General features: G+C 34.0%; 1 protein-coding gene across 1 annotated transcript in view; it reads right to left on the bottom strand.

Annotated features, from left to right (window-relative positions):
• Window positions 1-15855, bottom strand: part of LOC148947222 (intraflagellar transport protein 172 homolog) — a 214545-nt gene that overhangs the window by 67374 nt on the left and 131316 nt on the right. The window contains exons 17-18 of the mRNA XM_089096541.1: window positions 9640-9784; window positions 7704-7880 (exon numbers count right to left, since the gene is read on the bottom strand). Coding sequence (XP_088952667.1) covers window positions 7704-7880; window positions 9640-9784 — 322 coding nt within the window. The remainder of the gene's footprint in view (window positions 1-7703; window positions 7881-9639; window positions 9785-15855) is intronic.

Here is a 15855-nt window from a genome sequence, read left to right as displayed (position 1 = left end):
TTTCTGGACACCATGACATTCACGATCGATTACGCAATCAAGTTCTCGGAAATTCACTTCCCCTCGAGTCCTAGATCAATAACCTTGTTCCCGTTAGAATTCAATGCGCATGTGCAACCTTCCTCCCGGAGCTATTACACATAGAAACATTAAATAAATTAATCATGGAAAAATACGTCATTGACCCCATTAACCACGTGATGACTCTATACCCATATAAGGAGTTCGTTCCGTTTTCTATGCCCATATAAGGTGTTTGTTCTGGAGTACTAGGGTCACTTCTACATTAATATATATATATATATATATATATATATATATATATATATATATATATATATATATATATATATTACTCTTAAGTTATTATACTATTATAGGTCAAATATTTTTATTTATTCATCTGGATCACCAAAATTTGAAAATTTTAGATGTTGATCAGTTATGGGATTACCTGTTATTAATAGTAGTGTAACAATGTTCTTAATGGTGTTGCACCAGCCTATTTTCTGGAAATTTTTTTAAGAATTATGATTACCATTCTTATCAAACTAGAAATTGGAAAAGCTGATATTTGAGAAGAGAAATACGATGAGATTAGCTAATGTATTTCGTCATGTCCGAAATAGTGTCTCGGAGAGTATTAGGGGCTCTGGGTCAATTGCAAGTCAAAAAGTTTGTCCTTAGTCCAGATGCAGGATGAGAGCAGGTTGAAGAAGAAGAAGAATAAAGAAGAAGGTTCTTTATTTCTTCTTCTTCTTTGTTGGATTATTTCTTTGCTGATGATGTTGATGATGATGCATTTGTTGATGATGCATTTAATTATTGATTGTACCACGCCGCACATGTCATTTGACCATCTAGTAGTAGCTATGTTTATTTAGTTGATTTCTTAGTCTTTTTAATCGGACAAAAATAAAGGAATCTGTCTATCTATAGGCCAGATACTATAATTTAGTCATCTGGGTTACATGTTCCACCATTTGCCACAGACTTTGGTTTTATCATACTCATAGCACTTTCTAAATCAGTTAATAAGCGCTAATAATCAGCGTTTGAACAGTTGATAAGCACTGATAATCAGTGCTTAATCAGCGGTTATTGTTTTTGCTTCTCGATTTAAACGCGTTTCTTGTCTACTAGAAGTAAATTCATTTTCTTCAACTCCACTGAGCTTCATTAAATTTGTATTTTATTACCTTATTATGGGAAACAAGCATTTAAAAGACATGTCTGTATTTTTAATTTTCTTAAACTGAAAAAAAGTACTATTTTAGTTCATTATTACTAAAAGCTGTCCACGTCTATACATTGACGCTGAAATACACGTATTTATGAAAATTGTCTGTTTCTTTTGTATAATTTTATATAAACAATTGAAAACCTCCTAAAATTCTGAGCTTCATTTCTTATGAGAATGACAGTTTTTGCTTATGTGACAGGAGTGCAGTGACCATGATTCGTGCTGCGACCATTAGCTCAAATGTATAAGGAGCATTAGAAGATTTGTACCAACCGATACTACCAATAGGCAGGCTAGTTTTAACTGAAGAAAATAAAGATATAGGTGCTACCCCATGCTACTGTCCCAAATAATGGAAAAAGGTATATTATCAATGATACATGTGTAAAGTATTTAACATCAATTCGAGAAGCATTTCCGGGTATCTCATTTCTTAGTTAGTTGGGCATTTATGTGTCAACGATAGCGGTCCAGGGGGGAGCTCTTGGGACTAAAGCTAGTCGTGGGAAAGGGGTAGTTCTCAGGCCTGGAACTTCCGTTCCAGGAAAGTTATATTCTTCGCTCATTTCTAAAGGCAGTCCATCTCTCGCCTTCGTCGTAGTTAGTTGTTCTTGTGCTACCTTATTTTCTCTATGTGTATTCTCACGTTATTTAATAAAGACCATGTACCAACGTTTATCGTCTATCTTTGGAATTTACGTAAACCATCACATCTGCCAATATAAAAGGGCATATAGAAAGAACTTAAACAGAACTTTACAGAGTGGTGGCAAGCGGTTAAGACTAGTGGATCATATATCACTAGAGGAAAACCTCCAAGTGACATTTGAGTGACCGTTATAAGTACTTACGACATCTTACGCTAAATACTGGCAACATATTGAAGAGCTATTTGGCCCGCTACACAAAATTGCTTGTGATATTGAGCCGCAAATACTACAAAAGACTGATAAAAAGACATCGAAATGTTACGAGGTATTGAACTTTTTTCTATTCAAAGCGCCTTCTTGAGAAACACTTTCTTTTAAATGAACATTTTGAAATAGGCTGTTACACAATACCTAATATGGATTTCCTCGCGATAGCTTCTACATACTAATTCAAATTTCTACAACTGAAAGTCTCCGGTTGATTTCTACCTTCACTTAGCCATTTTACGTTTGGTGTTTTTTTTTTACCTGATTTTATACAGTCGACGTGTGATCTACATTTGACAGTTTCCAAACAAAATTTAACATTGTGAATTCGATAATCGAAAATTAATTCTCAATTGTGACTCCATTTGACGCTAGTGATTTAATTGAGACCAACTGCAATTGGATGTAAGACAAACGACCTTTCGTAAGTGATTTAACGCGGTTAAACAACCCAGTAAATTTTATTAGACCATTGTTGTTAGAAGTGAAGTTAATTGCCCAAAGTCTAGCGTCCGTAATTAACGAATTGTGTTTAAAACCAACATTTAAATTTTTAGAGTAATTGCTTTTTCAAATTTTGATCTCAATATGTCAGTTTTTATTCCTATACTTGATCCTGTGGAAATTGGATATAACAAAAAGGTTGCTTTTGATTTTGTAAGACAGTGAAGGATAAATGGCATAGTTCCACCTCTTTTATTTGACTCAGATGATCCTGTTTTCGATCAAGATGAACTTTATGATTACCTTCAAAAGATCAAGACATGGGTCTCAACAATCCCTCCAACTCCCCTGAGCACCACCCCAATTAATCTTCCAATAGAACAGCCTCAACAGTCCCAAGTAATAGGATCGCTAATTGACCCTTTTTTTTTTAGTAATAACGCCACTCACAAAGTCAGAAAGTGGAAAAATAATTAAGTTTGTTACAAAATTTGTTACAAAGTTACAAAAATTGAGTTTGTTGCAAAGTTAAAAAAATTTCAGTTGTTGTTAAATTGGTCTGATTCAAAAGCTTTGCGTCATTTTTGGCCCATGGTTTGTTTCGCTCCTTTTTTGAGAATCTGGATCCCACGATTATAAATTTGTCAAGTTTAAAAGGTGGATTACTTGCAGTATTTACCCCAGACAAAATAGTAAGCAAAATGGTTGCAGAGTTTGTAGGCGTGGCTCAATTTAAGGATGAAAGGGTATATCTATTCTATAGAAGGATGAAAAAATTAGGAAGGTCATGTAGGGTGTCCTTAGAAGCCAGGGATGATGGTGTAGTTCTTGGAAGATTTGCTCTAAATTTATTCAAGGAGTGGATCAGACCGTCCTACAAACGGTATTTGTTAGAGAATAGTGCAGAATTTTTTTTTTGTTTAGGTGATGCGTATAAGGTTGCAATACAATATGAACAGATAGTGGGGAAAGGAGACACGTCTTCTTTTTCCGATGAATTTTTTTCTGCGCTGACGAGGGTGAAATTTGGACTCAATGATAATGAGACGCCACTGCGAGATGGTACTGATTCCTCGCAGGGCGGTTTGGCAACCCAGGAAAAGGGAGCTGGTTTTGAAGTCCCGTGGGATGGTACTGATGCCTCGCGGGATGGGTTTTTTGTTGCACTGCGAGATGGTACTGAGTCCTCGCAGGGTGGTTTGGCTACCCAGGAAAAGGAAGCTGGTTTTAAGGTCCCGTGGGATGGTACTGATGCCTCACGGGATGGTTTTTTTTTTTTTGCACTGCAAGTGTGTCCTTATGCCTCGCAGGGCGGTTTGGCTACCCAGGAAAAGGGAGCTGGTTGTAAGGTCCCGTGGGAGGGTACTGATGCCTCCCGGGATGGTTTTTTTGTTGCACTGCGAGATGGTACTGATTCCTCGCAGGGCGGTTTGGCTACCCAGGAAAAGGGAGCTGGTTTTTATGTCCCGTGGGATGGTACTGATGCCTCACGGGATGGTTTTTTTTTTGTTGCACCGCGAGATGTTACTGATGCCTCGCAGGGCGGTTTGGCTACCCAGGGAGAGGGAGCTGGTTGTAATATCTCGCGAGATGAGGTTGATGCCTCACGAGATGGTTTTAATGCGTAGCGCTAATAGTTATGTAGAGATATCAACAGTAGTACTGCCATTTGTCAAACCACAAGTTAGTAGAGAAAAACCAAATAGGTCTAAACCAAGGCGTTCCGCAGCAATAGAACCCCGAGGATTTTATTGGGAATAATATCTTAACCTCATTGCTGCATGGTATGATTTTTAGAGTTTCTGCAATTTCATTTATTTGTCGCTGGTATTTTCAGGATTAATTAGCCTTTCCCGGTCATTCCTTTTGCCCTAATTCAAAGTTATACATAATCCCAACTTTCCTTGTCCTCATCAAATTCAGGGGTATGGGGAACAAGTCTATTTTAAAGTATACAAAGAAAAATGAAGTGTTAAAATATCCAGTATCCGACTACTGTTATTGGTGTGGTTCGTTTATACTATATAAATTTTTACTTATGCAAGTATTTTGTAGTGTTTATATTATGTAATTCTTTACTAGTTTATGCTGAAGAATGTTAGTAGGTGAGAAGTGAATAATTTGGGAAGGGTGTTGAATGTTTTGAATTCAATTAAAGTTTGAGGGTTTAATGAGAAGGGGATAAGGCAAATTTGGGAAATTTAACTTAAAACAGGGGGGAGAATCTGTAAAGTATTTAACATCAATTCGAGAAGCATTTCCGGGTATCTCATTTCTTAGTTAGTTGGGCATTTATGTGTCAACGATAGCGGTCCAGGGGGGAGCTCTTGGGACTAAAGCTAGTCGTGGGAAAGGGGTCGTTCCCAGGGCTGGAACTTCCGTTCCAGGAAAGTTACATTCTTCGCTCATTTCTAAAGGCAGTCCATCTCTCGCCTTCGTCGTAGTTAGTTGTTCTTGTGCTACCTTAATTTCTCTATGTGTATTCTCACGTTATTTAATAAAGACCATGTACCAACGTTTATCGTCTATCTTTGGAATTTACGTAAACCATCACATCTGCCAATATAAAAGGGCATATAGAAAGAACTAAATAGAGGTTTACACATGCTACAAATAAAAAAAGACTTTATAACAACTAGAATGTTTGCTCTTGAAATCCTCCAAGAATAAATTTTTGATTCAAAATAAGGAATTGCCCTAAGGACGAAATTGCCCTGAGGTTTTGAATCGAGCCACATATGGCCAGACGCTTAGATCAACTAGAGGCTTATTGACTGAATCAGTCAGTAGATCTATCCGCTCGGCTTATGGGAAAGCTGTCCTTTGTCAAAGATTTTGGAAAAGTTATTAAACAAAAGAATTTTGTCTTATTTAGATTAAAAAAATCTTTTAACCAAAAGCCAGTTTGGGTGTAGACCTGGTCGTTCTACTGAACAAGCAGTTGCAGCCCTTTTACTTAAAACTAATGATTCACTGAATAATGGTAATTATGTATCAGGCATTTTCTACAATATAAAAAAGCATTTGATACTCTAAATCATTCCATTTTGTTTGAAAAACTGAATAACTCTGGAATTTGTGGAAAGGAATTTGATTTAATAGAGTCATATCTACGAAATCGCGGATTCCATGCAGATCTACAAGGCCATCTGTCTCAGCCTAACTCCCTGGATGATATTGGAGTGCCCCAGGGGTCTATACTTGGCCCGTTACTATTTTTGAAATGATCTCCCTAATTGTCTATCCTATAAGGATAGCCTAGCACTTATGTGTGCAGATGACGGAGTGGTATCTGTTGAAGCTAAAACCCCTTCATTATTGATCGAGAACATGGGGTCTGAAATGAATTCAGTTATCCAGTGATTTTCCTGTAATCGTCTAGTTCTCAATTTGTCTAAGACAGAATTTATGGTTTTTGGGAGATCTAGGCAAGGAGTTGCTAAGGTTGGGATTGATGAGTTAGTTGTTTCTGGGTATAGAATTAAACAGGTTAAGACATATAGATATTTGAGGATTATTCTTGACGAGCTTTTATGCTTCGGTAGTCATTCTGACCATCCTTATACAAAATTAGCCCAAAATTTAGGATGGGTATATTAATTAAAGTATGTTTTTCCTTTTTCGATTATTAAAATTCTTTATCATTCTTTAATAGAATTATACCTTAGATACTGTCCCCTTATTTGCCTAAATATATTTCCTAATAATTTAAAACCCCTCCAGATATGACAAATAAAAGCTATAATGATCCTTGGTACTGTCTTTCATCATCCTGCACGACTTCAAAATCTTTGTGAGACAACAACTTCATTTTTGTTCCTTCATATATTAGACCTTACTCAACTTAGGAATTTGGATTTATCGCTCTGGCATTATGATATTCAGTCTCCGGCGAGTTATTTTTATGAATCACAAATTCTAGTTACCCCTATTCAATCACTCGCTTCTTCGTCGGCTCGTTTTGGAGCGTATAGAATCCCTTTGGTTAATTGTGAAAGAGATACATTTTCAATAAGATACCAAATCCCTTCTATAGCAAATAGGCTAAAATTAATTAGTAAATTAAAAAATCTTAATAGCCGATCACTTTTAAAGACTAGATTAGTAGAATATAAAATTAACCTTTGATGGCGGGGTGATTCTTCTTGATAATTTGTTTTTTAGCATCATTTTTAGAATTTGCTATGTTGGGGTAGCCTCCTTTGTCTTTCTCCTTCTATATGTTATGATGTTTTTTGGTTTATCTTCTTTATCTTTATTTTTGGTGTACTTGAATTTATTGCAATAATTGTTAGCCATCCTTTCGAGTTTAGCTCCCTGTTGGCTTTATTTAATTATTTCTGTTATTTATATTTGTATGAAATACAATTTATCTGTCTATCTATCTGTCAAATGCGAGTGGTCCTTCAATTGTTTTATTATTTCTAAACTTTTCAACGGCGTCCTCCCTCCCATAATCTGGTAAATATCGCACTTATGGGAAACGTTGTATCTCACCTAGTTTCGAAAAATACGGATCACTTATTGCTGATATGCAAAATTAATTTTGCTGAATAGAGATCTCTACGATATACGGAATCTTCAATCCACCAACAATAGTGATTGACCTAGAACGGAAAGCTTCCATACGATCTCTTAGCAAGCTATACAATTCACCGATGACTCAACTATTTTTGTGATTGTGTTTACGTAATTATGTGAATTAAGTTTTAGCGTTATTTATTATTTTTTTTCGTTTCGTACTCTGCTTTGTTTTTCATTTGTATTATAAGCAGGCACAAATCAAATTGATAATATATATATATATATATATATATATATATATATATATATATATATATATATATATATATATATATATATATATATATATATATATATATATATATATATATATATATATATATATATATATATATATATATATATATATATATATATATATATATATATATATATATATAGTTCATATTTTAAAGTTTTGCTGAGAGGGAGTCATGAATTAAAACAATTGAGGATGAACCAGAACTGATTACCCAACAAAATTGGGTATGAGAGCAGCAATACATTCATTGAAAAGCTTTAGTGATATACCTTGCCATGGAGATTTTTATTTTGATACATCTGCACGGCTAGGTCATGTCTGCCCATAGCCAAGTATAATGCTTCTGCCTTATCAAGTTGATTTGACTTCAAAAAGATTTGGCTCACCATATCTAAGATGATGTCACCATCGGGTGCTCTTAAAGATACATCAACAGCTTTACTCCACATGCCTGAATAGAAGACACAAATTAAATTAGAAAATAGTTGTTAGAATTTTACTAAGAAATGAATAATAATTGAGAAAGAAGGAAAAGGGAGGAAAAAACCTAACAAAACAGAGCACAATTTTTTTAGTAAAATAAAACTTAAAAAACGGAGAAAACTGTTTTGTTCATTTTTCATCACGACAAACATACGCTTGAAATAAGGTACACCCTTCAGGATTAATCCAAACGAATGGAAATCTTCCAAAAGTAAACGTAAGATCGTTAGAACAGCTGAGGGTAGTGCAATTTGTGGTAGGCATAAGTGCAATTTAAACACACTAATGGCATACTAGAATAACACTCTCAATGTGGCATAATCTGTGGCAACATAAACGATTGAACTATACTTGGCAATATGGGGCCTGGGATTCAACCCTAGACCAACGAAGAAGGGGACCTGTCTAATTTAAATATCCCTAGGAAATATGATTTGATGTCCTCTGTGGCGGTGATGATCAGGACGAAATATTTATTTTTTTCATTATTTGAATACGAAGTATGATATACTAACAAAACATGCTTAGAAGCAGAAAAATATCTAATTTGTCCAGGAAAACAATTATTTTATTACCTCCCTTAAGATTCTCAGGTATCCAAGAAGAATGTGTATATTTTGGCTAAGTAAAATACATTAACATAGAAAAAAGAAACACGGTATTCACATAAGAGTTTACTTCGAGGGGAGGCAATATTTCATGGGGTGGGGAGGATCTCTAAAAAAAATTAAAAGAATGAAGAGTAATATGATCAACAAATAAAATGTAAATTTGTAAAAGGCCTAACAATTAAGAGGATAAAGTGGGGATGTGCATATACAAGTCTTTGGACAGGAGCAATCACAGTTTATAGAATTAGCAGTATGATCATTCTCTATCTCACCCATTATAAAAACCCGGACCGGGGTGCGAGTGCTCCGGAGAACGTTTTTGCAGATATAAACATAGGCGAAGTCAGATTAGCGAGGATGCTGGTTAGTCTGTTTCCGATTGTTTCCATCAAAGTGCATTGAAACAATCGGAAACAGACTAACCAGCATCCTCGCTAATGCAGAAATAAGTGGGAGGAGCGTTTTGTTCGCACCGAGAACGAAGACCAGAAATGATCTGCGATAAGCATACTGGTATATTCTGTCTACTGTGGGAGCAACGTAGGCAAAAGGGACACACCATTTCAAAAGGGATTGATTAAAGCTTAACCTTCTTCCAAAGATCGGTTTTACTGCACTTACATACAAGAGATCTCCAAAAGTGAATCGAACCAAAACAGGGCTTGCCACAGCCTATGTAAGAATTTTTTTACTTTTTCTATTAGATTAAATTTTTTTTACGAAGAAGAAAATGACATAAAATCTTAAATGTTTTTTTTTTTTTTTACTGGAAATATAGCCATCGAAAAAAAACATAAACTAATTAGTGCAGTCGAACAAAAGACAAGCCGTGTCGTACTGAGAGTTCGATGGTATCTTTGCTCCGTGGATTCGAGATTCAGAGCTCTCGCCTTTTATATCTCTCACAAATATCGGCTTAGTATCATTTAAAAAGATGAGAGCTTCAAGAGCAAATCAAACTAAAAAAAGGATTGTCACAGCCCCCACAATTTTTTGAATAAAAATGAAATAAAATAAAAGTGTGATGTTTTTAAAAGGAAATCAACGCATCGAAATACAAAGGCTCGTTCGAAAAGGTGCTAAAAACAATTAAGTGCAGTCGACTAAAGGACAAACCGTGTCTTGCTGACAGTTCAATGGCATCTTTGTAAAGTTCCGCAGATTCGAGAATCGAAGCTCCCACTTCATATTTATTAACAGATTCACAGTATTTAGCCAGTTTGACTGCAGTTATCTTCAACAAACTGTGACTTTGAACAGACTAAAGAAAACAAAATTGTACGATTAACTGAAGCGAAAAAATGAACATACACACACACGCCTGTTGGGAAGGTTAATTCCGTAATAAATAGTTAAGCAGCTTCAAAAACTAATTAAAAACCCATTAAAGCTTCCTCATGCATGACGGGTCAACCATAATGTATTGCAAATTATATTTTTTTTTTTATTCATTTATTTATGTTGAACAATTTAGCAAAAAATCGATACATGTTGCTGAAAGCACAAATTTCAAAATTGAATGTACTATTTTGTAATACCCATAAATGATAGAAATGTTGAATTTTTAGTTTTACCTAAAAAAATGATTCAGAAGCTTTTTGGACACACAATTTATTTTAATACGGAAACAATAAGTCACAGAAATCATTTTTAGAAAACTGTGCAGAGATGTGATTGGGTAGAACAAGAAATCTTGTGATTCAGCATTTTTTGTTTTGTTTAAAATAATAACGTTATTACCTAAGCTCAGCATTTGAGAAGTAAAGAAATTTCATTTTCACAATTAAAATACAACTCCAAGCAATTTTCTAAAATTTAACTTGTTTTTTTTTTTTGTTAAATGGCTCACGGATTTGTGATTAATGAGCCAAGTACGAGAATTGTTTTAAACGCTAGTACGCCTTGGCAGAAGAATGCAAATAAATTTTGTTTTGTTTTTTTCTCGTGAGTAGTTGTTCGTTTATTTTTGTTTAGTTTTAGGTTTGGTAGCCGAGTGGGTAGCGTGCTGAACTTGCAATGCTGTTTCCGTAAGGGGAGGGATTTGAGTTTTAGTGCCACTGACTATTTGGCTTCGAACGACGGTCGTCTTTGTAACCCTGTAAGTTCAGTCACAGACGGCTTAGCTCAATATGGGTGCCTGGAGAAATTTGAGGAAAAACATGGAAAGCATCGGATGATTCACCCCCAACCACGCGTAACACTCCCTGCCGAAGGCAGAGAATTAGGAGATAGATACCTGAGCTACACGGATCATTGTCTCCATACGAGAAAGTTCCAAAAGTTAGTTTTTGGTAATTTGAATATCCCAGAAGAGAGTTACATTTTCATATGGTAACAGCTCTACACGACTTATAAAATTTTTCTTTTGTCAAATGGCTCGCAGATTTGTCAATATTAAGCCTGAGCTTAGAGTTTTTTTTAAAGTAACAGTAGGCTATGTATTATCCAGATTATAGAATTCTTTCAAATGAGTAGTTATTTGTTTGTTTTCTTAGGTTTTGGTAATATGGATACCCCGATACTCTGGTTAAAAGAACAGTTTTTTTTTTTTTTTTTTTTTTAATAGCAATAAAAACCCTGGACTGAACTTCCTACTTTTTCACTAATTTTTTTCTCTTTGTCCCCGTTGAAAAAAAGAAGATGTGATATCGTGCGAAAGTCATTATAAATTTTTTTTAATTGTCAAGAGCTATTTTATTTCCTATCAGTTTTTTTGCAAATTTCCTTAATATTCTTTTAACGACAGGTTAAAATATCTTGTTTTGGGATTTCTTGGTGTACAGATAAAACTGGGGAAAAAAATAACCAAATTTATTCCTTTCGTTGATTCATTTAAAGTGTCTTACAGATCAGCACTTATTTATCAGTGGTTCCAACATCACCAGATCATCAGTGATTCCAACATCATTTTTTTTTCAGGATTTTGCCTTTCTACTTAGTAACAAGGTGTTCCTCGAAATAATGATATAAATATGTTCAAGTTGTCAGGTTCGACGGTATAACTAAAAAAAAAAAAAATCAAAATATATTAATTATTTTACCTTTATATTTTCCAAAAAATGTCATTAAAATATTTGTTATAAATTTTTGCATCTTATTTTTAACGTTCTCTATTATCATTTATCCTACTGTAGATGAGTATCTTTTTCTCATAAAGAACAATTTTAGCTTTAGGTAGTTGTATGATATACCTTCAACCACTCAAGTTCTTCACTCATTGATGCACTGTAAACCGGTTTTTTCTGCTAATTTCTTTCAGCTTAGCGTGAGGAAAGACAAGGAGAAGTGACAGAACAGATAAGAAATATATTATTTAGGCTATATATTTGCATATTAGGGAGGGGGGGGCATAAAGTATTTGGAAAGTGGGAAGTCGGAAAACAATTCTTACTTCTTAATATCAGAATACTTGTAGCTAACATATTTTGCATGCAGACCCGCTGTACTTTACCCCCACCCGCCTAATGTGCAAATATACTCGTATAGCCCAAGTTTGTTTCTAAAGTATTATATTTTTATCATATATACGTATATTTTATTAGGATTAACCTAACTTCACTTCTTGAGTGATCGGGGGTATATGATGCAAGTACCCATTTTTATATATTTTTTATTTTTATAACATTTAATTATTTTTTAAAACACTTTATACTAAAAATTTTCTACATTTTTCTATAATTTTTATATTTTTAGTCACTTCAATTTTGGTATCCCATATTTTATATATGGCATGAGTGAAAATGGTAACTAAAAAATATAATTTTTATTAGTGTACCAGTAGCATATCTTTCTCTCTTCAATTTTTTATGCTTCGTAAAAATATTTCTATAATTTCGATCCCTCAGAACGCTCGTTTCCGCTTCGAGTTTTAGTTTTGTTTTCTACACACTGACTTTTTCTTAAGATACCAAGTTATAAACACTTAATATACAATAGATAATTAATTAATACATATAACGCTAACATATTGATCTCTTATAGTAAACATTAATAAAAACAATCAGCAAAAATAGTAATAAAGACAGCAATCCCTTCCTACATAAAAGAAAGATTACTCAGAAAAAGCAGAAGACCAAAGGGGTCTTCATAAGGGCTTGTTGTAAAATGTATAGTTTATTAGGCTCGATTTATTACTAGGAATGCGATCAATTTGATAATCTAATTTAATGATTATTCTCGATTTTTGTATCAAGATCTTATTTTTCATATCATGTTCCCTGTTTCTAGCTGTTTTATTTTCTACCTAATTTTTTTTATTGTGTGTAACTTCTTATATTGGACGGTTATTTAAATTGTGATATTTCAGAATCTGTATAGTGAATAAATGATTTGGTAAATTAAAAGGAAAACTTTTTTTACTGTCCATTCACAAATCTTTTCTCTTCTATTCCTAGTTGTCTTGGATATCATTATTTTTCGAGGTAGTAAGAAACCCATATATAAGCCATTTAGTAAATTAGTACATTTAGACATTTAACCATAAATTTATGTATGAATCATGTGGGGGAAGCACCGAAGCCCATGCGACATCTAGTCCAACATTGTCCTTCAAAATCCTAACAAATTCTTTGATCTTTTTGGTTTCAGGTTAGATAAATTTCTATTAATACCTACTGCATCGCTTCATAGCATCTTAGAAATTTATTCAATTTACTAGCATATTGTAATGGTACTGGAACGTTCATAGTTAATTGGTCGTTTTTTCTATTGCTCACAGGACTGCCAATCAGGGAAGGCAGGAGGGGTCAGTCCCCCCTTAAATTGTAAAAATAACTGTTTTTGTGTTTTCTTTGAAAAATCGAAAGAGCAACATCGCCCCATTCCCCTAAGCAATTTGCCTCTACTTACATCTTCACGAATAGGCCCCCCTCAAAATATTCGCCCCTTTAAGCAATTCACCCCTTTAATAGGTGCTACTTAAAAATAATCTTAGAGTATTATCCAATTCAAGATTGTCCCCAATTTTCATGCAGCATTTAACAAGTTTCTAGAGCCTAATGAGTTTTTTTTTTATTATTGTTGTAAAAGGATCAATTTATAAGGTTTATGGTAGCCAGTTTGAGCTAGATTCCTTGTTCATTTACAGTAACTAACCCAAAAGATAACTTATAATTAATTATCGAAGTATATTGACCATTGGGCTAGTTGCTGCTTTCGTATCATAGCATACCACTAAATCCTTGTCTAGGCCTAGTTTCTCAAGGTTGCCTCTCCATAGGCCTAATCATATATATATATATATATATATATATATATATATATATATATATATATATATATATATATATATATATATATATATATATATATATATATATATATATATATATATATATATATATATATATATATATATATATATATATATATATATATATATATATATATATATATATATATATATATATATATATTTATATATATATAGTACCGGGCTGGCGGCACTCGGGTTGCGGCAGGTTTCTATATATGGATTCTTATTGTCGCTTGTCCTGTAATTGCAGACAATTTAAGACAATTTGCTGCATTTTCATATTGCGGTCTTTTTAAAGATATTTGATCATTAAAGCAAGCCTGATCTCTAATAAAGATATCTACTAAGCTTCAAACTTTTTGTTTTCTTTTTTAAGGTTTTTGAATTGATGTAATCCCTTATTAAAATATATACAAACATTACCTGTTTATATGCAATTACCTGTTTATTGCTCTTGGCGCGATTTAATGTCTTTTCGTACTGATATCTGTTCAAAGATATTTAATTATTACCGCAAGTCCGATTTCTAACAACGATTTCTACTAAGCTTCAAGCTTCTTTTTTAAGGTAATTCCATTTTTGTAATCCTTTGTCAAAATATATGCAAATATTTTTGCGAATTGCCAGTTTTTGCTCTTTAAGTAATTTGATATAAACTTCTCCATCCATGAAAATCTTCAATTTTTCCACATAAATGTGAGAAGTGCGACAACTTCATTGTAACACTGATGTATATAAAATTGACGTCTCTCATATAATTTTTTTAAATCTAAGCTCTTGACAATTTTTTTTCAAATTTCTGACCTATCTAGATCATGTTTCAGGCCAGAATTATCGAGGATGCCAAATTTCCCAAAAAAATATGGAGCCGTTTCCGAGAAAAAATACATACATAAGTGTATGCATATATATATTAGGGTGGTCCTTATTTTTCAGCAGTAGGATTTCTTCAGCAGCCACCCCCTAATCTTGTTTCTATAGTTAAAATACCACAGAATCCCAAAAAAGAGCCAAATATATTGACATTAAGAGGTCCCTACCAGAGGTTAAAATTTTTGGTTACTGTATGCTCATTGCTCATTGCTCAAAGCTGCATGTCTTGCACAGTTTTCAACATTTCAACAGTCAACACTACACTATAGTACAGTATGGTAGCTTTATGAACTACTGGACTTATTTACTTATTGATCTGTATGCTTCCCAAAATGCATTTCAACACAAGACGCCATTTTTGTTGTATGCAATGTGAGTGAAAATGCAATTTCAAGTTTTTATTAGTTTTATGAACTACAATATATTAATTATGCTTCACACTGATACAGGTAACCTCATTAATTTGATACTTTGTTGCAGACACACTGACAGTGACAGAGCAATGAGTGACAGCATGGACTGCATGGTCTTTACAAGTGATAGTACTGATGCAATATTAAAACCAACTACAAGAAGTGAAACAGACATATGGCTCATCGGGCAATTGTCAGACACTCTGACTTCAACAAAACTACCGTCGAAGAAAGAGGTCATGGCGCTACTATATCACTACAAGCAAGTGGTGAACAAGACAGTCTGTGAAGCAGCACATTCCACAGCCAATGACGTCCTTGCAGTTTGGACAAAGGCACACATTCCAACAAGGCTCAAGAAACATGCGGTAAACAAAATTTAGTGTGCTCTTTAATGAGTATGACAACCTGAAAAGAAATAAAGAAAACAAAGCTAAGCGTTCTGAGACACTGAAAAAGAAGGAAGAAGAGTGGAATGTGGGCCTGGAAGTTTTGTTTGACATTGCCCACGCCAACGCAATGGAGATGATACGTATCCAAGAAGACCGTGAGTTTCTGTTGGCGCAGTGGGAACCAGGACGCCGTGGAAAGATGGGCAGTGTCGACAAGGTTTTAAAAATAAAAAGAGCATCATCTCAGAAAAGGAAAGAGTACCATGACATAAGAATTGAGAAGGAGAGGCAAGAAAGAAAAACAAAAGAAAAGAAAGTGATACTGGAATCATCATCTGGCAGCAACACTGACAGCAAACCAGGTCAAGAAATTAAAGACCCCGAAAAAGAAGATATAAAA

The sequence above is a fragment of the Artemia sp. Qi Xiang Cuo genome, chromosome 11, assembly GCF_049724085.1.
Source record: "Artemia sp. Qi Xiang Cuo chromosome 11, ASM4972408v1, whole genome shotgun sequence".
In the NCBI taxonomy this organism is placed as follows: Eukaryota; Metazoa; Arthropoda; class Branchiopoda; order Anostraca; family Artemiidae; genus Artemia; species Artemia sp. Qi Xiang Cuo.
This window is presented reverse-complemented; position numbering and strand designations above follow the sequence as displayed.